The 27,251-nt window shown below is 38.1% G+C and overlaps 1 protein-coding gene across 1 annotated transcript in view; it reads right to left on the bottom strand.

The window, feature by feature from the left end:
- Positions 1-231: 231 nt before the first annotated feature.
- The window catches only part of LOC131250680 (uncharacterized), a 47,371-nt gene continuing 20,351 nt past the window's right edge, over positions 232-27,251 (bottom strand). Inside the window, exons 3-6 of the mRNA XM_058250964.1 lie at positions 6,293-6,403; positions 6,065-6,215; positions 2,634-2,908; positions 232-775 (exon numbers count right to left, since the gene is read on the bottom strand). Of these exons, the coding sequence (XP_058106947.1) occupies positions 529-775; positions 2,634-2,908; positions 6,065-6,215; positions 6,293-6,403 (784 nt within the window). The 3' untranslated portion in view covers positions 232-528. The remainder of the gene's footprint in view (positions 776-2,633; positions 2,909-6,064; positions 6,216-6,292; positions 6,404-27,251) is intronic.

Below are 27,251 nucleotides of genomic sequence, written 5' to 3'. Positions count from 1 at the left end.
GCAATAGGGTGCTTTTCATTCATTTGACAAAACAATAACCAAAGTAAAACCTCCCATGGAAATGTGTGGCACATCATCGGTGAGTTTGCAGGTGCTTTTGGTTGCACCAAACATCAAGGAGTTTCATGTGATTATATCATGGATCACCAAAAGAAATTGGAGTTTTGTTTTGGGTTTCTTGCATGGAAACAGGCCTTTATAGCAACCTAGCCTAACATCCATGACTGCAAATTAAATCAGGTTACTAGCTTATACAAGCTTAGTTTTATATTAAAACCTACCATACCGGAATGAAAGTTGAACACTTCTGTAAAACGTTCAATTGACGTTGTTAAGCAGAAATACAGAATTTACATATGACTTACAATGCCCTGATGGAAATGTACTCTCTAATAAACAAACCTTCAACCCATCTTCAAAACTTGATTGTTCGGATGGATTTTCATGTGATCTGCTCACAATCTTACACCTGTTCCAAGACCACACTGGTATACAGGAGATCCACAAGGAAATTGAATTGTTGTCTCCTCAGTTGACCAGGATGCTGCCAGACATGGTTGGAATGTACTGCTCCCAAAAGTTACTGAGATTTGATTGTTGAATGTCATGATTGTCTTCTGATGAACAGATTTTCCTAGGCCCGTCAAAGCGAAAGACCTTTGTTTCATTGTTGTTGGTTTTAGATGGTGTTGAATCGCTGACCTTCCAAGTGGTAGAAAGCTCAAGGTATTTCCCATAGAGTGCTAATGCCATTGCAGGATTGATTTGATTACTCCTGCAAATGCACCCACACTACAAAGTGAGCAATAGAACAGCAGGACAGGACATCAAATCCACTGATAAGAGAGAGAATCAGTATTGAAACATTCATACTCAGTCAGATTTACTTCCAAAAAGAAGATTATATGCCTTTTTTCCAAATATTGATTTCTGATTTCTTGATTGAGGAAATATGGAGTGCTGGCGCATCAGGGCATGTATAGTGTACTAATGCACCAACTCCATGCGAGTGGCCCATGTTGGGTGATCCAAACCATTGATCTCTTGGGCCACACTTTATATGGGAGACATTAAAAACCTCCCAGCTTGGAGGGGTTCATCAATGTGGTAGATTCTGAAATATCCCCATTCCATCCATCTACTTGGGGCTCATCAAGGAGGATGTGAATTGCCTATAACCAGGGATTACAGGAATCCCCTGTAACCCTTGAGATGGCCCGATGACAAAGCATTGAGAAGGTCAAAATCATCATTTCGCACAGGGGAATCTCTGCGTTTCACTGCAAGCTCCACATCTGACACACGCACGTGAAACTTTTTTATTCGGCCACCTCATGAACTCTGTAAAACTTGGTTACAGGCAAGTCAAGTGCCATCAAATAAGTCTTGACCACCAAATTCATGGGACCCACTTATACAGACTGAGTGCATCAGAAGTCTCTCAACTCTATACATTTCCTGATGCCTTAGCATCTATAGTTCCTCTTTATAACGGGTATCTTCTTCAATGACGTGATAAATATCACCAATTCGCGGAAGCATCCAACTCAAAGTCGTTTGGATGCTAAAATTCCACAAGAGATTGAGCACCAACGAGATCAGCTAAAGTAATGCTAGGGCGATTCATTTGAGGCTATTGGCCCAAGAAAATTGCCCTGTTCTTTTGACACGTCTTCATTTGCACCAATAAATTCGACAGAGTTCATTTGAGTAACAGAAATCTGTGTGGGCTGTACAAAATCCAGTCCATCCATCACACACCAAGTCCTTTTAGGATATTAAATAAACAATTAGATTGATCCAAAATTCTAGTGGGCCACACCATAAGAAACAATGGGAAGGTGAATGTCCACATTGAAACCTTCCTGGGGTCCATTGATATGTTTATATGACATCCAACCCGTTTAAAAGGTAAGCACGGTTAGGTGACCAGGAAAATCAAAGATCAGCCCGATCTAAACTTCAATGGGTCCTATACTGTTTCAAAGTTGCGCATCCTGTCCACGTTGTTCCATTTCAGGTGGCCCACTAGTTTTTTAATTTTTTTTAGTCCTGATGTATTATCTCAAGCCTAAGCATGAGCTGGTGCACATGATGGACGGAATGGATTTCGCATGCATCATGGTGAGCCCCATGGCGATTTATGATAGCTAAGACTCCATTGCAATAACTACCAGCCAAGAAAAAACATTTAATGTGGGTAGAGGGGGCACTTGGTACAATAAGGTGTCAAATCGCCGTAGCATTACTTTAGGGAAATGAATACCCATTCGGAAGGTGAGATTGTGTTCCAAAACTTCCGCCATGGCAGAAATCCCTATGCACATCAACAAGGGACTTTTTTATATAAGATTTGAAATCCCATGTTGAATATGCATTGGGATTCCTTCCCATAGTTAATGGACAGTGGGAGATCGGGAAACATGAATTGGGAACTTATCTTTACAGTAAAATGAGGTCAATCAGTGTATGAGAGGTGTAATGACTGCCGAACCTCACGCCAAAATGAGTTAATGGTCTTCAGAGATTAGAGAGGCAATAATACTTGAAACCAGAAAGGACCATAGCATACAAGATAACAATGTAACTTCAGTTAAATGCTATCAAATGGAAGAAGATGGAGAGTATCAAACCATTTGTGCCCACTGTTCAGAACTTTACTCCACCATACAATGGCTTCCACGAGATCTTTCTCCATTTTTCTTGCACTAATTAAAAGCACATTAAGATCGGGCGCGCAGGCAGTCTTCTCATAAGGCTTCATAGACACCCAAGGCTTTGCAGCCGATCTTTGTATGGCATCCAAGACATCAAAATTAACATAGTCACTCAAGTGTTTACTGCAGTCCTCAGCAGCTGCAATGGCATAGCTTCTCAAATCAATTCCAAAGAGTTCTTCAATGCTTCCCTGTACATGCAAAACAGAAAACACCGACAGTCACTGAGAGAAGACGAGAATCATTGGCTTCATGCAAGTTGCAAGGGACGAAGAAATGAAATCTAATCCCGTTACTTTGGGGTTCGTTAGAATCTTTCTGATTTTTTGCAGCAGATGGAGTGGACTCACCCAAACTGATATACATTTCCTTAGGACTACCAAAAGCAGCATATGATGATATGTGGTGGAAAAGGTGGGAAGACAGTTCGCATTTTCCTTGCCGCCCAAATGCCAAGCATTGGGTTTCACCCAAGAAGCAAACCGTAAGTGATTAGAGAGTACATCCAAAGAGGCCTTCATATTACCATTTATACCTAATCAACACATAGAACAGCCCAACCAGTATCCATTGGGAAGAGGACCTCAAACTTTGAACTATTTTACCCAAGTAATGCATGGGTCCACTGTTGTCATGTGTATATCCATATGTGCATATCATATGTGCATATCCATATGCAATCATGGCACATATGCAATCATATATGTGGCATATTGATGCAGACAACAATGGTGCACCCTTTAGAGTGTACCAAAGGAGGAGGCGTCGCCGATAGAGTACCAAAACGGAGGAGTTGATATGAATATACGTTAGGTCCATCAGACCCATTTTCTGACGCGCTACAAGTGCAGGAGCGGCATAACCGCGCCCTGACCACAGGCCCATGAGGCGAATTTCATAGCCTGTCGCACGGGTGTTTTAGTTTTAGGCTTTTTTTTGTTATTTTCCTTGTTCAAGGGCTTTAGTGCACTTTTTTTCTCGTCTTTTTATTATTTTTCTTGTTTTCGGGAGCTTTAGTACACTTTTACTTTTTCAATGGCTCATATATACATTGAGAAATCCTATTTTGAGGATAGAATGAATAAGAATTCGTATGTTTTATTTTCTCCCTCTTATATCAAAGATATTAGGGTTTCAGGATTAGCCCTTGGGTGCTGAGGATTCCACCCCAGTTTCAGGTTTCCTTCTTTCTAGATCTTCGAAGTGCAGGAAAAGGTAAGAATCAGTCGTTTTCTTTTCTTTGATGCCCTAGAATCCATACCTTCTTCATCTCGAACCTATTTCTTCTTCATCCCTTTCGTTCCTTTCTGGACATTCCCTTTTGGTTTGAACGGAAAAGAGTAATGGCTAGTCAGGAGAATCAGATCCAAACTTGACCGTGGACTGACTTATGTTAAATCCAGGATATCCTTATATCCCTAGGTCCTCCCTTTTTACTGTTTACGTGATTTTAAGCTAAGGGGCATGATCCTGACGGAATGATTTCATATCTATGTTGAAATTTGTTTAATCCCCTTGATTGAAAATGGTTAGTTGATTAATTTATTTATTTGAATCACTTTACCGTGATTATACATGCATCTAGGGTTAGTTTATCACATGTCCCTGCATCACATATGCGATGTACATGATCGCATATAGCATATGCGATCACATATTGGCCATGGCATATTAAATTTTTATTTTTATTTTTTGCAAAAAAAAAAAAAAAAAAAAACTTTTTGCCTATAAAAAGGCTTCCAAACCTCCTCCATTTGCAATATTCTCACCCCAAAACTCTCTCTCTCTCTCTCTCTCTCTCTCTCTCTCTCTCTCTCTCTCTCTCTCTCTAAAGTTGGAAGATCAAGATTCAAGCACTTTCAAGTATCAAGGAAGATAGCTTGTTGATTTTCTACAATAATAAATAAATAGATTGTTGATTTTGTTGTTACTTCTTACTTGTTAACTATATTGTTTAATGTTGATGACTTGATGTTTAATTCATTGTTTAATTGATTTTATTTTTCTCAAATGTATTTTAAATATGTAAAATTAGTTATCTATTAACTTAGGAAAGTTCCCCTTTGTTTTTTTATGTTTTTTTACATTTTTTTAATTTATTTTAGTTTCTTTAGTTATTTGGAAAAAAAAAAATTTGCGGTCACATATGTGATTGTGCGATCGCATATGCACATAGGCATATGCAATCACACATGATCACATATGCGATTCGACAACATTGCATGGGTCCACCATGGGTATATAGGTCTTGAATCAGCTTTATGTTTTGGAATTAGATACAACCCCTTTTTTTTATGTTTACAGGTAATATAGTTTTCAGATGGCTCGTTAGAATCATGGTTCAAAAACCCGAAAACTTGACTGGATGTGCAGCCAGGTTGGGCTGACATGATGACTTGACCAAGTACTTGCTTGACTCAACTCGATATTGAATAATAAATTAAAAATACTTAGAGGAATAGTAAATATTTGAAATAGGTAAGTTAAAATATATAAAAAGCATAAGACAGTAAGATGGGACATGGCACGCTGGTTAAAAACTTGGACTCAATCAAGACCATGTATATTATACTGGACATTGAGCATGGCTAAAATGTTCACATTGATTCAACGATCCAGAGTCCCAACCATACAAGCATTGGTCATCAAAAGAATAGACAGAGAAGTCATAAATGGTCCAATTCAACAGCCCAATATCCATATATTGGGCTACTCTTATCCAGTGGGGCTCACAAGATGGTCTAAATTGAGTGGAAGTACTCGTGTACAGTGGATGCATGCATGGGTATCTGCAATATATCATATTAGCTCATGAAATAATATTATCTGGAAAAACATGACCAGATAAATAAAATAAATTAAGAGCATCTAAATAGTATCTAAATTATGCCAGGAGATCACTGAAAAAAAAAAAAAGGATCAACTTAGACTTCTTACAATTCTGTTGATGTGTGCGTCTGGCACATATTTGACACTGAAACTAGTCCGATAGAGCGAATTTTTAAGTTGAGTGCCCTTTTTACATAGGATGCAACCAGAATATAAAATGATATCAAAATATATTTTCACGTTTAGGTAAACTAATCATGATAATACGAAACAGCAACAATTAGTATAAAACATCAGACGTGATGCTTGTGAACAATATCATAACCACTGTTTTTTTAACCCCGAAACCAAAAAAGAAAAGAAATCATCATCAACATGCCTTATCCCAACTAAATGGGGTTCGCGAAAAAGAAAAAAAAAATCTGAATGATTATAAAAAGTGGAAAATAACTAATAAAGTAATTTATCAAGATTTGAAACAAAGAAGAGAAACAACATGAACAATGGAGTCGACAAACCTTCAAGATTATATCCGGCGAAACATATATGAACCTGCTCAAAGATGGATGGGTGCTTGGGATGATAAAAGGTGCTATTTCATGAAGAGAGGGCCACACATTTTCACCTAGAGAGGTAGCAATCTTCAATTTCTCTTTGACTTCCTTTTGCCTGTATTTGAAAAACCTCATAAACATATGAACTCAAACGATACACCAAAAAGTAGCTGTTAACTAGGCTATGCTTACCCTATGATATCAAGGTTTGAATGTGGAAATAGCACTTTCAGCTTATAGTAGGATACTTTATCTTCATTCCCTTCAGGTGTGAAGAAATGGAAATGAATGCGCTCTGGATATCTGGAAAAACAGAAGCAACGAAGCTGAAAAGCGTGAGATAAATATTCAAATATAGATAACAAATATTTAAAAAAAAAAAATTGAGTAATTGGTGTTGATAGTAAAGGCCTTGTCCCAAGTTATTGCACTTGAGAACTTCACTTTCGAAGCCAGGTTCTTGATTCCTGCATAGTAGAGTTTCCCCTTCATAGTACTATGACCATTGGAGCTAAAATGTTCTGACATCGCATATGTTTTCTGAGAATTTTCAGCTTTAACAAAATGAGAGGTATTCCAATCACAAGGGGATACTAATGGTCCTTCAAACTCTTGCATTAGCCATCTCTAGGGCCATGAATGACTTAAAAGCTTCACTAAGATTGTTGTTAAATATTTTCTATGTGCATGTTTCAGTACCACCAACAAAAAAAGGTTATGGCCGACATGTCAGAGAAACTGTCCTCACCTTGAAACTGTGTGCCAGATGTGTGAGACCCAAATGCATAGAACAAACATGTAGGCTGAAGTCGTGGGGCATAATCTAGCCAAGTACAAGTTCCCAAAAAAACTCATTAAACCCATTTTTCACTGGCACCCAAACGTGCCTTAAGATTCTTCTCGTTCAACTTGCAATTGATTCCCTCTAATAAAAAAGCATAGTTTCATTCTGATTAGGAGGGCGACACCATTTGATTTGAATTTGTTGTTCTACACATCGGTATTGGCAAGCATATTAGCTCGACCGAAAAACAATACGGCGTGAGTGCGTGCGTGCGTGCGTGGTGTATTGGACCATTCTTTGGTAAGAAAGCTATCCTGTTGCAAACTATAATGTTGAGCCTTTGAGCTATAAATTTTTAATGTATGTTGTAAATTGACATGATAGATGATATAATGATTATACTCTTTTAAGATAAAAAGTCCAAGAAAACAACATATAATTATAGACATCCCACTGTGAGTAAATCCATATAAAAAATACAAACTCAAGTTGATGAAATTTCGAATGAATTTGGATGATCTATGAAGATGTGTGTGCCCACATGTCCATTGGATGGCCCACCTTGATTTCCGGCACGAAAGCCTTGTTTAGGCGAGTAAAATTTACACGCTTGTCAAGGCGAGTAAATTTTACTTGCCTATTATTGTGCAGGAGTAGCAAACTTCGGAACATGATCCCTCATTTTGAATTTGATGATCTTAGAGACTATCAAGTAGTACTCAAAAAGATCTACACAATGGTAATGTATTTCTGGGATCAAATGAATATATTGTGATTACTGGGCCCCGCAAGTGAACAATATACTCACCCACCATTGACAGATGAGGCTAGCATTGTCCAAAGATGGTACATGCTCCCACTTTACGTCCGATTGGGTTGATCATGGACCCATTCTGAAGCACTTTGAAAGATCTATCAGTCCTAGGAAAGCTTTTGTCGAATGGATGCGCTGATTTTGAATAATGAGTCCCACGAGAAAATGTGACTCATTGGGCCCAAGTGAGTGGACCATGATCAGGATATTTTAACCATACTTTGGATAATGGTCATAATTACTCTTGATATTCTATACCATCGTAACAATTAATGAAATAGCTTTCTGGTGGTATAAAGATCATGAGATTTAGGCCTAGGAATTGGAAGATTTGTAGCCTTATTTAGCCACTTCTAAAGGATTCTAAGCCTAATCTATTTTTTCTCCTTTATAAGCTTGATTATTGAATAAAATCATTTTTTTAATCTCTTAAACCCAAGGATAAGTCCAAGGAATCTTTCTAAAAACTACATGAACCAAGAAAATTCTAAAAATAACCTAAATGGGCAACTTCTAGGAAATTTTCCAAGATTCCTTCTTAACTACCTATTGTTATCCAAAAGAGGCAATGACAATTTTATCCTTGCAGATTTAATGGAGGAAAATAAGCCACCCAACTTTGTTCACGCCATTTTTATTGCCACTAATATTCTCTTATTTTATAGGATTTCCATCAAGGATGCTTATAAAATAGAGGTGACTTCTGCAAGATAAAGACTTTTTGACCTTTAAACTCTCATGTGTTAGAAACCTAGCCAATAGAGATAAATGAGAGTTAGAGAAAGAGAGAGAAATGAGCAACGAAGGAGGAGAAGGGATGGTATTTGAGTGGACGGGATCGGGGCTCAAAAAGGATTATTTTGGCTCGAGTCTGTCTTGATAAGCCAAATACCGTCAATCGAAGAGAAGTTGCTGACATGAACCATGAGACCAAGGCCTAAATAAGAAAATCAACGGGAGTTTAGCTCATTTAGTTTCATTTCATGTGTCCTATTTTCTGATATTTTTATTATAACTTGCATCATTTTCATATGAAATGCAATGAAATTTGTCTTGAATCTTCACTTCCTTTCTTCGTTCGATGTTGGAGACCACATAGTCGAGCAGGAGGAGGTGCCTAACACCTTCTCCTTCCGTAATTGGATCCCTTGACCATGTATTCTTTGGGATAAGTCAATGAGTTTGGATTCATTTTTCATTTTCATGTAGTTCTAACTCTCTACATGTACTGATTTGCAAGAGCTAGTGGCAACTCCCATTTGTTTGACAATTTCAGTTAAACCATACCTAGCTTCAAATAGTGATCTTGTAGCCACAATAATCATGTTTAATATAAAATTTAAAATAAAAAATAAAAAAATAATAATAATAATAAAGAAACAAAGTTAAGAAAATCGTTTTAAAAAAATTTTAAAAAAAAAAGAGAGAATGTGAAAATAATTGGATTGATCTCATACATGCATAAATATATGTTTAAAATACTTACAACATCTAGATCCCCAAAGAAACTAAAAAATGTCCCCAAAAAAAAAAAAAAAAAAAAAAAAACGATGAATAGTAGTCAAGTTACCATCCCCAAAAAATGGCTCGAAAATGCAAAAATATTTGGAATTGAGCACATCGATGCTAGATCTATGTTCTACACACATTGAACAATAATTCCCCAAACTGTTTTTAGATTTTATTTTTTATTTTTTCAAAAAGTTCTGAACAATGGTAACCCATGCCAAAAAATGGCCTGAAAATGACCAAAAATACTCAAATACCTTTAAAATGTTCAAAACAATTGACTTAATGAATGACACTATAGATCTAGACTACCATCATGTTATTCATGCATTGTTGTAAGAAACATTTGAGAAAAAATAAAAAGAAAAGAAGAAAATATGGAAATTTATGAAAAAACAATGACAATTGAAACATTGGAAAATAACCAAAATGCCCAAGTTGAAAGAATCTTCCTTGGAATTTTGATGGGGACATCACGCGCACACGCGCACTCAAGCTGCCCCCCTACGCACGTACGCCAGAAGAAGGAGGGCCCCACCGTCAATCTGGATCGATGACGACGTCCAGGGAGGGCCTCCTAGTTAAAAGACGGAATTTTGGTTCAAGAGAGTGGGCCCAATAGCCAAGAAAAGCCCATCATGGGATCTCATGATCGTGGCCCACTAGTCGGATAGATTTTATATTTTAGGTTTTATTTATTGTTATTATTTAGAACATCATGAACATTTTAGATTTCTTTGATTGATTTTTATTTTAGTTTACTTCATCGCCAAGTAATAGGTTGCGCACATGGTGCAAGTTTTGGGATATAGAGTTTTCTTATAAATAGGCACCCCTTGTAGCTTTTTTTCATTCATTGAAGATTAATAAAAATTCTGCGTTTTCCTACTCTCTGAGTTGTGAAGCCTAATTGGGTGCGAAGCCCTCTCTTTATCGAAGGGTTAACTACCGTGGTGCGAAGCCACATCTATCCCGATTCGCCCCATCCATCGTCATATCTAATACCCATCTTCTACCATCCATTCTTCTCATCTCACTCCATCATATACACTTCGAATCAATCATCTATTGCAGCAATTCTCCTCCCCACAGTAGAATTTCAGAATCTGGCCCTACAGGAGGGCTGAAACTTCGGCAGAGCACCACGCATAAACCGTACATCGGATCGAGCTGAGATTTGGGGTTTTGAAGTCCATCCTTGGCCGACCAGGGCCAAGGTAGCCTTTTTCTGAATAGTGGGCCTCACACACATGCGGCCAGGATCACACGCACGTGCATCTGGGCCATTATTGTTGTCCACGCGTGCGGTACTTCTCTGGTTCGTCTCTCTCCTCTCTTTCACTCTGTTTTCACCCAAAATCCCTAAACCTAACCCTAAATTACTCAAATCTCCAATTTTATACCCTTTTTCTTACCCTAAGGTTCCCCAAATTGGAATTTCTGAATCCCTTGGATTAGGGACTGATTACTATACATGTGTGGATGATTATTTCTTATCTTTGAGTATTGTTTGGTTCATAATTTTTATTGATCCAGCCCTATCATGTGTAGGTCTGGACCTGTATAGATTTCCCTTAATTGAATGTTTGGACTTTCATGTGGGATATGGAATTTGTGTAAATGTTTCTGAACTAACGTGATCTTAAGCCTGAAATCTCGCATATCATATTTAATTTTTATGTCCTGCATCAAATTTGGTATCAGAGCCTAGGGTTCTTGTAGGGGAATTCATTACATGTTTAGTGTTTGGTTGTTTATGTCCATTATGCATCAATTCTCATCATATATGGCTGTTTAGAAGTCCATAAACCCTGACATAAGCTGCTGAAATTTTTGTTGTCCCCTTATTTGAATTATTTTAGAAATTAACTTAGCTTTCTATTTATAGGTTTAGAAACTTTCCTTGTCTGTTTTTTAGAAACTTTCTTAATCTGTTTTTAGAAACTAATTTCCTTTCCTTTTTTCTTTTTTAGAAACTAGTTTACTTTCCTTTTTGTTTTTTAGAAACTAACTTACTTTCTATTTTTAGAAACTTTCCTTTTTCGTTTTTAGAAACTAGGTTGCTTTTCTTTAGAAACTTTCCTAATTTGGTTTTTTTAGAAACTTTCCTAATTTGGTTTTTTTAGAAACTTTCCTAATTTGTTTTTCTTAGAAACTTTCCTTTTTCATTTTTAGAAACTAGGTTGCTTTTTTTTAGAAACTTTCCTAACTTGTTTAAAAAAATAAAATAAACTTTCCTTTTCATTTTTATAAACTAGGTTGTTTCTTAAAAATAAAATAAAATAATCTTATATTTTGACAACTATATTGCTGAATTTTGGTTGGCACCCTACACTAAACATGGAACAATTGCAAAAGTCACTAAATAAGTTGTCCCAGAAGTTAGAGTTTTTGATTAAGCGCTTGGAAATTGACCAATGCTTTAAACAGCTTGATGTACGTATTACCCGACTAAAGACCATCGCCAAGACAAACCCCACTATTGGGGTAAATGTCCAATCTCAAGCAGGTGGCCTGGAGGATAAACCAATGAATGAAGTTGGTGAAGGAATCAATTATGGGTGTGCACCCGTGCACCCACCCCATGAGAGACATTAAGACCACTATTTTGAGGGGTACGACATGTGCGGCCTTGTAGCAGGAGAGAGTGCACCAGAGGCTAGTATAGAGTTACCCACTGAGGCCATTCCGATAATGGATGAGTTACGTGATGTCTTTCCAGATGATCTACCGGATGAGTCTCCCCCTAGGAGGGATATAGAGCACACCAGAACATGGGACACCGTAATACCTACAGCCGAGTTTGCATTTAATAGTTCTGTCGATAGGTCCACAGGTCTCAGTCCTTATGAAGTCGTTACTGTTTATAAACCTGGGAAACCTATTGATCTTGTCCCTATGTCACTATCCCATAGGGTGTCAGAGCCTGCAGAGTCTTTTGCACATCACATTCATTCATGGCATCAAGAAATCAAGCAGAAGATCACTACTAGTAATGAACATTACAAATTTTCTGCAAACCAACATAAACGTTTCAAAGAATTCAATATTGGGGGACTTTGTGATAGTCCGCATCTGGCCCGAGTGGTACCCTCCGGGGGCCGTTCGTAAGTTACACGCGCATAGCGCTGGACCCTTCAAAATTATAAAACGAAACGGTCTCAATGCGTATGAGGTAGATCTTCCACCCTCTATGGGAATTCGTTCCACATTCAACATGGAGGATCTAGTTACTTTTCAAGGGACCACTGATACTTGGTCCGGCCCTTCGCCTACCCGTCCTCATTCCCCATATTTATCCCTTGAACCATGGCCCCTTCCCGACCCATTTTTCCAGCCTCTACCTCCCATACCCACTCTTCCTGACCTTTCTTCCCAACCTCTACCTCCCATACCTACCCTTCCCGACCCATTTTTCGAGCCTCTATGTTTCATACCTACCCGTCCCGACCCATTTTTCCAGCCTCTACCTCCCATACCTACCCGTCCCGACCCATCTTCCCAGCCTCTACCTCCCATACCAATCCTTCCAACTCATTTTCCCAACCTCTACCTCTCATACCTAACCTTCACACACCCAAAAAGGAAATAGATGATATCCTGGACCAAGGTGTCCCGTATCGGTATCGGTTGGCGTAACGGTGACCTCCAAAACCGATACGGATACGGGGGCGTAACGGTGATACGGGGGCATAACGGCCCGTAACGGCGCAAAATTTCTTTTTTGCCAAAAAAATATGAAAAAATATGAATTAAATCCGGAATATTCTAAGCATTCCAAATATGCATTCATTTATAAATTGGAACATGTTTATGGTGGTGTAACGGTCCACTCTTTGGTGAGAAGTTGTATCGGACTGTCTGATGAATTTATGAACCAGATAACCTGAATTTGACTACAAAATTCATATATTTAATTTTCTAACTATCTACTATCAATGATAGACATATTAAAATGAATGTAATATGAAAATATCTTACATTTAGGTGTTTGCAATTATTTTTGAGGGCCAAAATTCATGCGTAAATAGAAAAAAATATTTAAAAAAATATAAAATGGCACCCCAAATATGTAAAATGCACATTAACATGTTCTACTATGATTAACACATCATATGACATCATTAAAACAGCAAAAGAATCATTAAAAAAATGAATTTTCGAATTTTCAAAAAAAGGGCCGAAATAAATAGAAAAAAAAAATATTAAAAAAATATAAAATGGCACCCCAAATATGTAAAATGCACATTAACATGTTCTACTATGATTAACACATCATATGACATCATTAAAACAGCAAAAGAATCATTAAAAAATGTTTTTTCGAATTTTCAAAAAAAGGGCCGAAATAAATGCGTAAATAGAAAAAAATATAAAATGGCACCCCAAATCTGTAAAATGCATATTAACATGTTCTACTATGATTAACACATCATATGGCATCATTAAAACAGCAAAAGAATCATTAAAAAATGATTTTTCGAATTTTCAAAAAAAGGGCCAAAATAAATGCGTAAATAGAAAAAAATATATAAAATATATAAAATGGAACCCCAAATCTGTAAAATGCACATTAACATGTTCTACTATGATTAACACATCATATGACGTCATTAAAACAGCAAAAGAATCATTAAAAAATGATTTTTCGAATTTTCAAAAAAAGGGCCAAAATAAATGCGTAAATAGAAAAAAATATTAAAAAAATATAAAATGGCACCCCAAATCTGTAAAATGCATATTAACATGTTCTACTATGATTAACACATCAAATGGCATGATTAAAACAGCAAAACAACCATTAAAATTTGATTTTTCGAATTTTAAAAAAAGGGGCCAAAATTCATGCGTAAATAGAAAAAAATATTAAAAAATTATTAAATGGCACCCCAAATTTGTAAAATGTACATTAACATGTTCTACTATGATTAACACATCATATGACATGATTAAAACAGCAAAACATATTAAAAAAAGTATAAATACCTATTTTTGACGAATTTCTGAAAAATGGCCCACCGAGCTTTGATTCAAAAAAATCTGTAATATAATGTGTTTTTATCTTAAATACCTAGCTAAGGTTGGTCGAAATTAGTAGTAGAATGAGTGAAAAACAGTTTGGAAGCAAGAGGTTTCAAAAAAACAGCAAAAAATGAAAAAAAAAAAAAAATTTTACTGATACGGCCCCAAAACGGGTAACGGTTCGCACCGTTACCGTTACGTATCGGCCGATACGGCCGATACGTAACCGATTTGGCACACCCTGTCCTGGACCATCAGATGGTTTCAACGTCAGACGTTGGGTTTCAGAAGTACGTGGTTAAATGGAAGTCACGCCCAGCTTCAGACAGCACGTGGCTCACTGAGGAGGAGCTTCAGAGACTTGATCCTGGCATCCTAGAGCAGTTCAGGAGTTTTATTTCGCCAGTGGCGAAATCTTTACAGCCGGGGAGAATTGATGGGGACATCACGCGCACACGCGCACTCACACCGCCCCCCTACGCACGTACGGGAGGAGGGCCCCACGGTCGATCTGAATCGATGACGACGTCTAGGGAGAGCCTCCTAATTAGAAGACGGAGTTTTGCTTCAAGAGAGTGGGCCCGATAGCCAAGAAAAGCTCATCATGGGATCTCATGATCGTGGCCCACTAGTCGAATAGATTTCATATTTTAGGTTTTGTTTATTGTTATTATTTAGAACATCATGAACGCTTTAAATTTCTTTGACTGATTTTTATTTTAGTTTACTTCATCGCCAAGTAATAGGTTGCGCACATGGTGCAAGTTTTGGGGTATAGAGTTTTCTTATAAATAGGCACCCCTTATAGCTTTTTTTCATTCATTAAAGATTAATAAAAATTCTGCATTTTCCTACTCTCTGAGTTATGAAGCCTAATTGGGTGCGAAGCCCTCCCTTCATCGAAAGGTTAACTACAGTGGTGTGAAGCCACATCTATCCCGATTCACCCCATCCATCGCCATCTTTACTACCCATCTTCTACCATCCATTCTTCTCATCTTACTCCATCATATACACTTCGAATCAATCATCTATGGTAGCAATTCTCCTCCCCACAGCAGAATTTCAGAATCTGGCCCTACAGGAGGGCTGAAACTTCGGCGGAGCACTACGCACAAACCGTACATCGGATCGAGCTGAGATTTGGGAGTTTTGGAGTCCATCCCTGGCCGACCAGGGCCAAGGTAGCCTTTTTCTGAATAGTGAGCCTCACACACGTGTGGTCGGGATCACACGCACGTGCATCTGGGTCATTATTGTTGTCCATGCGTGCAGTACTTCTCTAGTTCGTCTCTCTCCTCTCTTTTACTCTGCTTTCACCCAAAATCTCTAAACCTAACCCTAAATTAGTCAAATCTCCAATTTTATGCCCCTTTTCTTACCCTAGGGTTCCCCGAATTAAAATTTCTGAATCCCTTGGATTAGGGACTGATTACTATGCATGTGTGGATGATTATTTCTTATCTTTGAGTATTGTTTGGTTCATCATTTTTATTGATCCAGCCCTATCATGTGTAAGCCTGGACCCGCATAGATTCCCCTTAATTGAATGTTTAGAATTTCACGTGGGATATGGAATTTGTATAATTGTTTCTGAACTAACGTGATCTTAAGCCTGAAATCTCACATATCATATTTAATTTTTATGTCCTGCATCAAATTTTCTCTCGACTAGATTTAGATGAGATAAGTAAGCGCTTCCAATCTCAATCTAAAAATAGGAACTCCATGGAAAACTATAGATATCACTTGCTCACCTTACAGCATCAGAAGAATCACTTTCCACTTTAAATGGAATAGAGTACCACGTTGGTAACTCTTTACAACTTGTATACAGCTAAGAGTATCTGCCTCATTAAAATTGTAAACCCAAATCAGCCCTTGTAATACCCTTTTCACCTCCACAAGTGGTTCCAAAATAATGCAATCCACTTCAGCTGGATCCGAAAATTGCAATCAGGACACCAGTTGAGACCCTTTGTCTAATATTCACTCAAAATCCAGTATTTTACCAACTATGCATAGCAACCTCCTTTTTCGTCATGTACAGGAAATGCAAAGATTGTCTGGAACCTTGTTACAAATAAAATATTTTAAGAAAAATCTCATTAGTTCTTTCCTGCAGTCTACACTTCACATACATAACTCAACATTTGGATAAATTGGCATAATGTAATCCTCATGATTCTGATTCTATTGTTTCTGATCTACGTATGACCACCTCAAATATCACAATCCAAAGCTAGCTTTCTAAGGCCCCATTTGGATGTTTCTGCCAGCAGATACCAGTATCCTTCCAAGGGAGAGTTGGGACAAGGCTATGATGATGATGATGATGATGATCCTTCAGAGGGATAGCTGGATTAAACCAATTATGATTGTTAGTGAAAATGCTGGAAAACAAAGAATCTTACTTAATGTGATTGCACTTTCCTTACCACCCCAAATGCCAAGCGGGGCGAACATTCAAAAATATGACAAAGCAAACGCAATTTTGGATGGCTTATCAAAAAGAAAAAATTGAAGTTACACTCATTTGGACCCTAACCAAACAGGTGATAGGAATGAGATTTTGAACTCTCAAAAGCAAAGTAGATCCAGGGGCACTGTAGCAGATGTAACCTAATAAAGTAGCTTTAGGATTGTTAGAAAGATTCAACCAACTTTGGCAAAGAAACCATTATTCTGTCTCTGTAATAAATCCAACTGACCAAGAATCAGAAAGAAATATGCTGGACGCACGTTGCAGATTGTCACTCACAGAGAAAATTTACATTGCATTGCTTCACCAGAATGACTTTGACCAACAAAAATATACCCAGATAGATTTATTGATTTATTGGCCTATCAAGTTGTCAACACCTTATCTATGATAATTTGATAACACAAGTGCTTTAAAAGGTTCTTCCAGTCAATAAGCAGGGATCGGCATACCATAACAATTTAATTGGAACTTGAGCTATCATAAAGAAGGGCAAGTGACTTGTGAAACTTTAGAGCGCAGGGAAAATTGTCCCTGGGAAGTTAAAGCATTGGCCACTATCATTAGAAGCCTCTCAAGCTTCTCACAAATTGGTCTTATCATATACAGTTGGAGGGAATGTGCCAGAGCTGCCATTCCCTTGCCAAAAAAAAAAAAAAAAAATTTAATAATAAAGGATGGTTCTTATCAGTCATCATATCCTCAATTTGTGCCTCCTGATCCCCATATCTCCATAGCCAAAATATATTACTAACTGTAATTTTTGTTTGTTTACCCTCTATATGATAGCTTAAACTCCAAGTAAATCATAAAAGTATATTTGAAGGAACATTCCTTGCAAAAACAAATCCAAGAACCCAAGAGCAGTAGCAGGAGCGTGAATACAAGAATGGAAGTGCAAGACTACAAGTGCAAGAAAGGCATGGATTTCACATTTTGATTTGATATAAAACATATATATACCTCTTGGGCCTTTTATCTTCTTGGGATGTAATTCACTTGGGCTGTATTCTTCCCCCACTTTGTGTGTCTGTGTGTGTGGATGTTAACTACTATAGATATCTATTTTTTTTCTTATTTAAATAACACACCATCATGTTAGTATGTATGAAGTGTTTGTTTGTATATATAGACAGAGGCTTACAAATCTCAAATGCACCTTTACACAGCACACTCCCAACTACAAGCCAGTTGGACATCCAAGTGGTGCATATGGTGGCCCCAACCATAAAGATGACCATATGATCAAGTGAAGCATGTGACTATGTTGAACATGGAACGTTGGGTAGTTCTTTTTTTAACCATCCATTCTTTCATCATATTGTTTGGATTCATGATGAAAGTTACAGCTAAGGAAAATTAACAGGGAAGAGTATGTAGCAGATTGATGAAACGAAGGCGCTAGCATAGCCTGCGTTCAAGAGACCAAGTGGAAAGGGGCTAAAACTAGAGAAATTGATGGATATAAACTTTGGTCTATAGGAAAGGACAATAATAGAAATGGGGCACTGATAATGGTATATAAAGATTTAAAGAATAAAGTTGTAGACGTTATGAAAATGATAGGATTTTATTAATAGAACGTGTGTTAGAAGAAGAGATAATCAATGTTATTAGTGCATACGTGCCATAGATAGGATTAGAGAATAGAATCAAGAGACAACTTTGATAGGGTATTGGATCGACTAATGCAAGGAATTCCAAACATAGAAAGGATATTTGTAGGAGGAGACTAAAATGGTCATGTAGGAAAAGAAAGTAGAGGATATGAGAGGGTATGGAGGATATGGAGGATATGGTTTTGGGAAAAGAAATGAGATTGAGGATGCTATCCTTGATTTCGCTATACCATACAATCTAGCTCTAGCAAACACATACTTTAAAAAATCAAGTGAACATCTAATAACTTTCAAAGTGGACCGCTTACAAGGCAAATAGCTTTCTGTCTACTTAAGAAGATGGAACAATCAAGATGTAAGGATTGCAGGGTTATAGTAAGAGAGAGTTTGACCACGCAACACAAGTTAATGGTTATGGATGTTTACATTAAGAAATGGAAGAAAGGAAATCAAATTAATAAGTGTCCAAAAACTAGGTGGTCGAATTTAAAGGGAGAGAAAATATTGTTATTCATTAACACATTGATGGAAGAACAAAAGTGATATTTAGAGGAAGAAGTAAATGTTATGTAGAATGAGAAGGTTGAGTGCAAGATATTTTAGAAGTATCTAGAGGAAAATGCAAATCATTTAAGGAAATCTAGTGATGGAATAACAACATACAAAAAGCTATGAACAAGAAATGTTCATGTTTCAAAGCCTAGAAAGGACTAGAAATGATGAAATTTTTGAACAATATAGAAATGACAAATGGATTGCTAAAAAAGTAGTGAGTGAGGGTAAATGTAGTGCTTATGATGATCTTTACAATACAATGGGGATAAGAAAAGGCAAGAAAGATGTCTTCGAACTTGCAAAAATGAGAGAGGAAGAATAGGGACCTAGAGCATGTTAGATGCACTAAGAGCTATAATCAAAGGGTACTAGTCAAGGACAATGAGATGAATCAAAAGTGGAGAAGCTATTTTCAGAACTTGTTAAATGACAACCACTCTGAAAACATAAGGATAGAAGGAACCATAAACTCAATTCACGTCAGAGACCATACATACTTTCATAGAATTAGGATATCTAAAGTGAAAGAAGTTTGAGAATGACGAAAACAAGAAAGGCTGTCAGACCGAATGGCATACCAATAGAGGTTTGGTTTGAAAGTCTATAGGAGACACTAGGTTACTTTGGTTGACAAAGTTGTTCAATAAGATTGTAAGATCAAAGAAAATGCCAGAAGAATGGAGGAAAAAATGCAGGGGCATTTTCACGCCGGGCTCGAGTGGGGTTGCCTATGGGATGCAAGGGCACACTCGGGGTAAGCGGCCCGTGTGAGGTGAGTGGTTTGTGTGAGGCAGGCCCCACCCGTGTAAGGCGGGTGGCTCATGTGAGGTGGTACTCATGTGATTTGGGGCCCATGAGGGGGGTTCGGTTGAGGTCCTAACCCATGAGACGTGGGGCCTGGGCTATGAGATAAATGAATCAATTTGCCATGCTCTATTAATTCGAACTTTTAGAGCAAGTGGTTAATTGTCTTGCATCAAATTGGTATCAGAGTGGGAGATCTCATGTTCGAAACTTCTCACCAAAGGTGATTAATGCAAGGGCATTTTCACACTGGGCTCGAGTAAGGTTGCTTGTGGGATGCAGGGGCACACTCGGGGCGAGTGGCTCATGTGAGGCGGTACCCGTGTGATTTGGGGCCCACGAGGGGGGTTCGGCTGAGGTCTTAAACCATGAGATGTGGGACCTGGGCTATGAGATAAAGCGATTAATTCACCATGTTCTATCAGTTGGAGCTTTTAGAGCACGTGGTTAATTGTCCTGCATCAAAAAGTACCATAAAACCTATTTATAAGAATAAAGGTGACATATATAGCTACACTATTTATCGTGGAATTAAACTTATGAGCCATACTACGAAACTTTGGGAGAGAGTGATTAAGTGAAGTCTAAGGCATGGACAAATATCTGAAAATCAGTTTGGTTCATGCCAGGCAGGTCTACCACTAAAGCTATCTTCCTACATAGACAATTGATGGAGAAATAAAGGTAGAGGAAGAAGGATCTTCACGTGGTCTTTGTTGACTTATAGAAAGCATAAGATAGGTCCTTAAAGAGTTAATCTCGTGAGTGTTGAGAGAAAGGAGTTTCAAGAGGATATACTAACATAAAAGCAGTAACAAGTGTGAGGATTACTAGTGGAGAGAGAAGTGAGTTCCCGATTACTGTAGGCTTGCACCAGGAGCATTGAGCCCATACATTTTCACATTGGTTAATTGACAAGGCGTGGGCAAAAACACAAAGCTGGATTTATGTAGGAGTGCTTTACAATCTAAAGAATTAATTGAACTAAAACAGAGTATATGTAGTACAATTTTACTAACAATAGGAGTGCAAACGAGGAATTAGTTAAGGTTTTTTTCCAAAGATTGAAAATTATTATTAAAGGGAGCTGAAACAATCCGAGAGAGAGAGAGAGAGAGAGAGAGAGAGAGAGAGAGAGACTAAAACAAAGCAAAGCTAGAAAAAACTAAAAACTATACAACTCAAACCAGCCCTGGAGGCAATTCGAACTAAAAATATATACAACTTGAACAAACCCCGGAGACCACCCGACCTTTATATATATCTATATATATATATATATATATATATATATATATATATATATATATATATATATATATATATATATATACACACACACACACGGAAACGCTCACCTGCGAACCAGTTCGTACGTACTACGTACGAACTTTTTTGAGAACCCATCATACGTGATGTGGATCCAAAATCTGAACCGTTCATGTGAAGCAGCACCTCCTAAAACCCCCCAGGCCCAAGTTTTACTTTGATCTAAAACTTTGATGGGCCATGAAAAATGAAAACAGTTTCCTCTCTTGATTTGCATTTCTCTTTTCTATGGCCCACCAGAATATTAGATCGGGGTGAAAATTTGTCACATGAGGTTTTATGGGATTCCGCATCACATGGACCGTTCAGATTAGACACCCATGGCACATGTGCAAAGGTGCGCACGTGCGTAGGTGCGCAGGGGAGCATGACTCTCTCTCTCTCTCTCTCTCTCTCTCTCTCTCTCTCTCTCTCTCTCTATATATATATATATATATATATATATATATATATAACTCCCCGATATCAGTGTAATCTTCTATATAAAAAAAAAAAAAACAAAAAGAGGACTCTTGGGAGGCTAAGTCGCTTAAGGAGACGAGCCAAAAGAGCCCAGGAGCGAATTGATCAGGGAACCGTCACTACAATTGATGTTTAAAGACTAGTCCTTCAGAAGTCTGCAAGCATGCGAACGGGTACATGAGGCAAGGACAGCTTTGTTCCGGAAATAACGAATATTTCTCGATCCAAGTTGCCTAAAGAGTAGCCATAAGGGCCAATCATCTAATCTCTTTGAGGTCTCTACCGGGACCAGAACTATGCCAAGATGACAGGAACCCGATAATGGTGCTAAGCATCACCCAGCTAGAGTGGAAGATGGCGCAGGAGGAAAACCAAACTTCGAAGGCGTAGGGGCAATGCTTGAACAAATGTGGGATAGATTCGACTTCCTTGTAGCAAAGAAGGCAGATATTTGGGATGATTAAAACTCTCCGTTGAAGGTTGTCAACGGTGAGGATTCTCCCTCCAACAAGCGACCAGACAAAAGATGTCACCTTGGGAGGATCTTCGCAAGACCAGTGGAAGCAAGGAAAGTTCGCAGCAAAAGAGGAATTATGAGTCTGAATTAGATTCCAAAAGGATTTGGAGGAGAATATGCCGAAGGGAGAGCATCCAGAAGAAGAAGTCTTCCGAGTCCTACGAAGCCTAAATACCTTGCAGCATCTTTAGCATTTCTAGGAGTTCAAACAATTCATTGTCCAAGAGAGCTCTCCTGCGCAAAGGGCACCAAACACCTGACCCAACCATAGAAAAGCAATCAAAAACTAAAAATTAGTTGATCAAGATGTTTCCCAAAATTACCACTTATGATATCTCGGGCCGATAAGTCATGAAAGCAAAGAGATTGAGAATGATGTTGCCAATAAAATTCAAGCTAGGTGGAAGAAATGGAGATGTCTCTAGAATTTTATGCGATCACCGTGTAACACTCAAACTAAAAGGGAATTTTCTAAGATAATTATAAGACCAGCCATGTCTTATGGGATATAATGTTGGGGAGTTAAGGAACAACATTGTTACAGAATCAGTGTAGCTAAAATGAGGATGTTGAGATGAATGAGTGGCAAGACAAGGAAGGGTAGAATTAGAAATGAATGCATTCGAGGGAAGTTAAGAATTGCACCAATAGTCAATAAGATAAGGGGAAGCGGAGTACGATGGTTTGATCATGTGTAACATTGACCAAAAACCGCAACAATTAGGAGTGAAACGGTATAAGTTCAAGGCTCCAAAGGGCAAAGGGAAGCCTAGAAGGACGTGAATGGAGGTAGTAAGAAAAGACTTGATGACATATGGTCTAATTGAAGGTATGGCCTTAAGAGTGTAATGGCATAATAGGATTCATGTAGCCTACCTCAATTAATTGGTATAAGGCTTATATGATGTGGTATACCATAACAACCATTATAGGAAACAATAACTGTTGAGGGTCAAATATTGCATATTATCCCCCATTTATATCTTGGTTTTATGAACATGATAATGCTTTATGTTCTATTTTACTCATGTTTGTGTTGCAAGGTGAAGTTAAGAGCTTTGATTGAAAAGGGTGCTAAAAGCATAGATTTGATGCTCAAGAATCACCAAGGCAAGGGATGGATCTTAGGAGACCAAGATTGAAGAATTCACATGCCAAAGATCCAAGAAAACCAAGTGAGGAATGAAGAGAATCAAAGATTTGAAGTGAAGAAAAGGAATCCTGAAATCATCCTGAAAAAGCATATTCTGAAACTTTGGGTCATTTTGTGAAATTGCATAGAGTGAAGTCTATTTTGGGAAATTGCGCAAAGTGAAGTTTATCTTAGCAAACTGCATAAATTTGAAGCGGTTTCTAGAGTTTTCCAACTAGGTGAGAAAGTTGGAGTTCCAGAACTATAAATAGGACTCCGTAGGATGTTCCTAGGCATCTTCTAAGGTTTAAGGAGTGGAGCGAAAGGGTGGAGAAGTCGTTGCCAAGATTTTTTTTCTTCTTCCTTAGTTGTTTTCATGTTTTCTTCTAAGGTTTTAAATTCAATTATGTCTATGGTTGGCTAAACCTCTTAACTATGGCTAAGAGGTGAAGCTTGTAGCATGATGGGATGTTTCTATTGTTTTGATTCATGTTTATGTTGAACTCCATGGATTATAATTTGATATTTAAGGAATACTTTCAATTTTTAATGGTTTATTGTGACTCAAATTACAGTAGATCTGTAATAGCTTTGAGTATCTTCTTTTCCTGATTTGACATTGTGAAATTAGTAAGTCCTGTTGTTCACCATTGTCCCTTGGGCATGGTAGGGTGATGGAATCCTTCCTAATCTTCACAATTCTCCTGCTTGGAGATTATGGGATTGGTAAATCCTGTTGTTTGCCATTGTCTCCTGGGCATGGTTTGGTGATGGAATCCCTGCCAATTATCATAGTTCTCCTTCATTGAGAATTAGGTCAATGGAAGTTCAGATTTGGTTTTATTGATATATTTTCCAATTGGATAGGATAAGACTCCAATTCTAATTGTGTTACTTGAATCAAGCAAGAGGGCTGCCTAATTACTACAAGTGGATCCTTGACACCATAGTTCCCACCTTTAAATTCTTATTTTTAATTACTCTATTCACAATTACTCTCTCAAATACTTCAGAATTAGTTTCACATCTTCTTCTAGTTCTACTTCTAGTTAATTTCAGAAACGTACAAGTTTCAATCCCTGTGGATTCGACCTCGGTCTTATCGAGATTATTACCACATCGCGACCCTACACTTGAGGTTGTGAACAGTAACTACATGTCATGGGCCCATAGCAGCTGTAAAAAATAAAAATAAATAAAAATAAAATAAAAAGGGACTTGTAATGGTCTGTTACAGAGCCGATATAGGTTTTCTTCGCGAGGGGGGGGGGGGGGGGGGGGTGTTAAGTTAACGTTAGGGAATACCTTGTTAAATGATGGTGGTGGTGGTGATTATGCACTCTTTTTGTACAGGTGTGGCCCACACAATTAGTGGACCAGCCTAACTTTTGTTTATGACCATTTTCACAACAGAGGCCACCTTCTTTACCACTCAATGCCCCATGCAATTGCTCACTTGGCACTTGTACTGCATCTTAAGCACTAGTGGCACTTGCAAACCTCATGTGCTAATACATATTTTATATCTTTCGCACATTGATTTTAATCAACCTGTGAAATTGACTGCTAGATGGCTCCTGTGGGAGCTTCGTGCCCTCATTGCTAGTCCCAAGCCCAGAAAAAGGAGGGTTGCATCAGGATGGCAACCAGAGTGAAACTTTTGACACAACTTTTAACGTGAATCCCGACAATATGAGTATATGGTCCGTGATAGAGTGGAATGGAGTAATAAGATTCGTGTAGCTGACCCCAATCAGTTGGGATAAGGTTTTGATGATGATGATGATGTGCTTGAGTAATTGACATTGTTGATCAATCAATTTTTTATGAATAACAAATTATTAATTTGAAGAGGCAATAGCTACAAAGAGTAAGTAACTACAACAATGGGAAAGAGTCACCTACACAAAACGAAAACCACACCATTCCTTCCTTGGAAAGAGCATCAATGATAGAGTTAGGTGTTGGCTTGTGTGCCCTTGAGAGCCGATCAAACATTCACTTTACCCACAACCATCGTACTATAGTTGTGGAATGATGATGTTTGTTCCCATTCCATATGATTGTGCATCATATGGTTTGTATTTTATACATTCATTGGTTCATCGAATGTCCACAAATGACATCATAGTGGACCAAGTGCGTTAGTTCGACCAATGACACAGAGAGATGTTTCCATGCATGATCCTTATATGATTAAAAGTGATTTGTGGCCAATGATGGTCTGGACGGCTAATCAGTAAGGTTGTCATATTACTGGATGACTGCTTAAGCAGAACGGCTAGATCTAGGCCAGTCTAAGTGGTTTATGAAACTCAGTACATGAGTGTGCACATAATTGGATACGGCATATCGAGCGGGATAACCGTGAAGCAATGCTCTTTTGGCCACAATAAAAATGCATATACTTCCTCTGTGCCACTTACAAATTCGCTGACCTAAGTTTCGACATGGAGATTTAGAGTACTCCTTGGCGGACCTAATCCACTAAAAATGAGCTTCACAAAAGAGATTCCTAGGTGTTTTGGGTCCACTAAAAGAGAGGCTTTGCATGCCCATGTGTACTCAAATGGAATCCATAAGATAGTTTCTTAAAGACTATCTACTGGTGAAGATCATCATTGACCATCAGCCCATACAAGTCATCTAGCATCCATCTTGTGTCAAAGGATGTTTTCTCAAAAAACATACTCTTTTATGAAGAGATTTTTGTCATGGTCAATTGGTAAATTGGTGGTAGATCATCACGTTCCAAAGAATGGGCCCCTACTTTTGAGGCTTGAGCCCACTTTTGGAGGGTACTAGACGAGTGTAGGGAGAATGGATTTATTGAAAAACGAAATATGGGTGTTGGATTGGACAAAAAGACACCTCTTGCTTATGAATAATAATTGAATTTCATAGTTTGCCAATTTCCCCCATAAGGATCCCGCGCCTAAGCAATTATAGGGTCTTCTCTATCTCTAAAATTAGTGTTTGGGAAAGAATAAAAGGAGATCACAATCCCCATCATCATCATCTAAACCTTATCCCAATTAGATGGGGTCGTACATGATTCTTGTTCCACCATTCCACTCTATCAAAATAAAGGACTATCAAAATAAAGGGCCAAACATTCTGTTAGACCATAAGTCATCGTCCTTTCTCAATACCATGGCCATAATCCTATTGAGAGAAATTCCAAGTGGTCTTTGGGGGGTGAGAAACTTACGTCGGAGCTCGGATCACAGAGACTGCAGCTAGTCCTCTTCTTTGTTGTTCCTTCTTCAAAGAGGGCTGATCTCTCCTTTTTTTTAATTCCCTATTGCATGAATGAATGAAATGTTTATATTCCCTTTTGCTTCACATGATCACACACCCACCTAGGAAGGCTATATGAGTCTTTTTTAACCGAAATTACCTGGGAAAACAAAATGTTTAACCCATCTGTAATTAACCAATTTCGTCAAAATGAAAGCAAACCTTCAAGGCTTGGTGAAATCATCCTCATCCGAATAGATAGCATCTCTGGAATCTCTTTTGACTCTTCAAGTGTCAAAAGCATTTGAGAGTATACAAAGACCTCTCTAAGAGCTTGAGCTCTGCCTCACTATAATCTCGAATATTGGCAAAGCCAAAGCAAGTTATAATGATATCTCCATTGCTATCCCTCAAAAAAATGTCAATTCGAAATGCCTTGGGTTAATGATAGAACTTAGAAGAACCATCAATATTTAGCTTCCAACTACCAACTGATGGGGACATCTCGAGCACATGCGCGTACCCCCCCCCCCCCCCATACGTAAGGAGAAAGAGGGCCCCACCATCGATCTGGATTGATGGTGACGTCCAGGGAGGGCCTCCTAGTTAGAAGACGGAGTTTTGGTTCGTTGGAGTGGGCCCAATAGTCAAGTAAAGCCCATCATGGGACCTCATGATCGTGGCCCACTAGTCCAATTAATCTCATATTTTAAGTTTTGCTTGTTAATGTTACTTAGAATATCATTGATGCTTTAGATTTCTTTGATTAGTTTTTATTTTGGTTTACTTCATCGCTAAGTAATAGGTTGCACGCGCACATGGCGTGAGTTTTGGGGTATAGGGTTTTCCTATAAACAAGCATCCCTTGTAGGGTTTTTGAGG

This window comes from Magnolia sinica, chromosome 1 (assembly GCF_029962835.1).
Source record: "Magnolia sinica isolate HGM2019 chromosome 1, MsV1, whole genome shotgun sequence".
Lineage (NCBI taxonomy): Eukaryota > Viridiplantae > Streptophyta > Magnoliopsida > Magnoliales > Magnoliaceae > Magnolia > Magnolia sinica.
The sequence above is the reverse complement of the archived record's forward strand: the minus strand, read 5'-3'. Positions and strand labels throughout refer to the sequence as shown.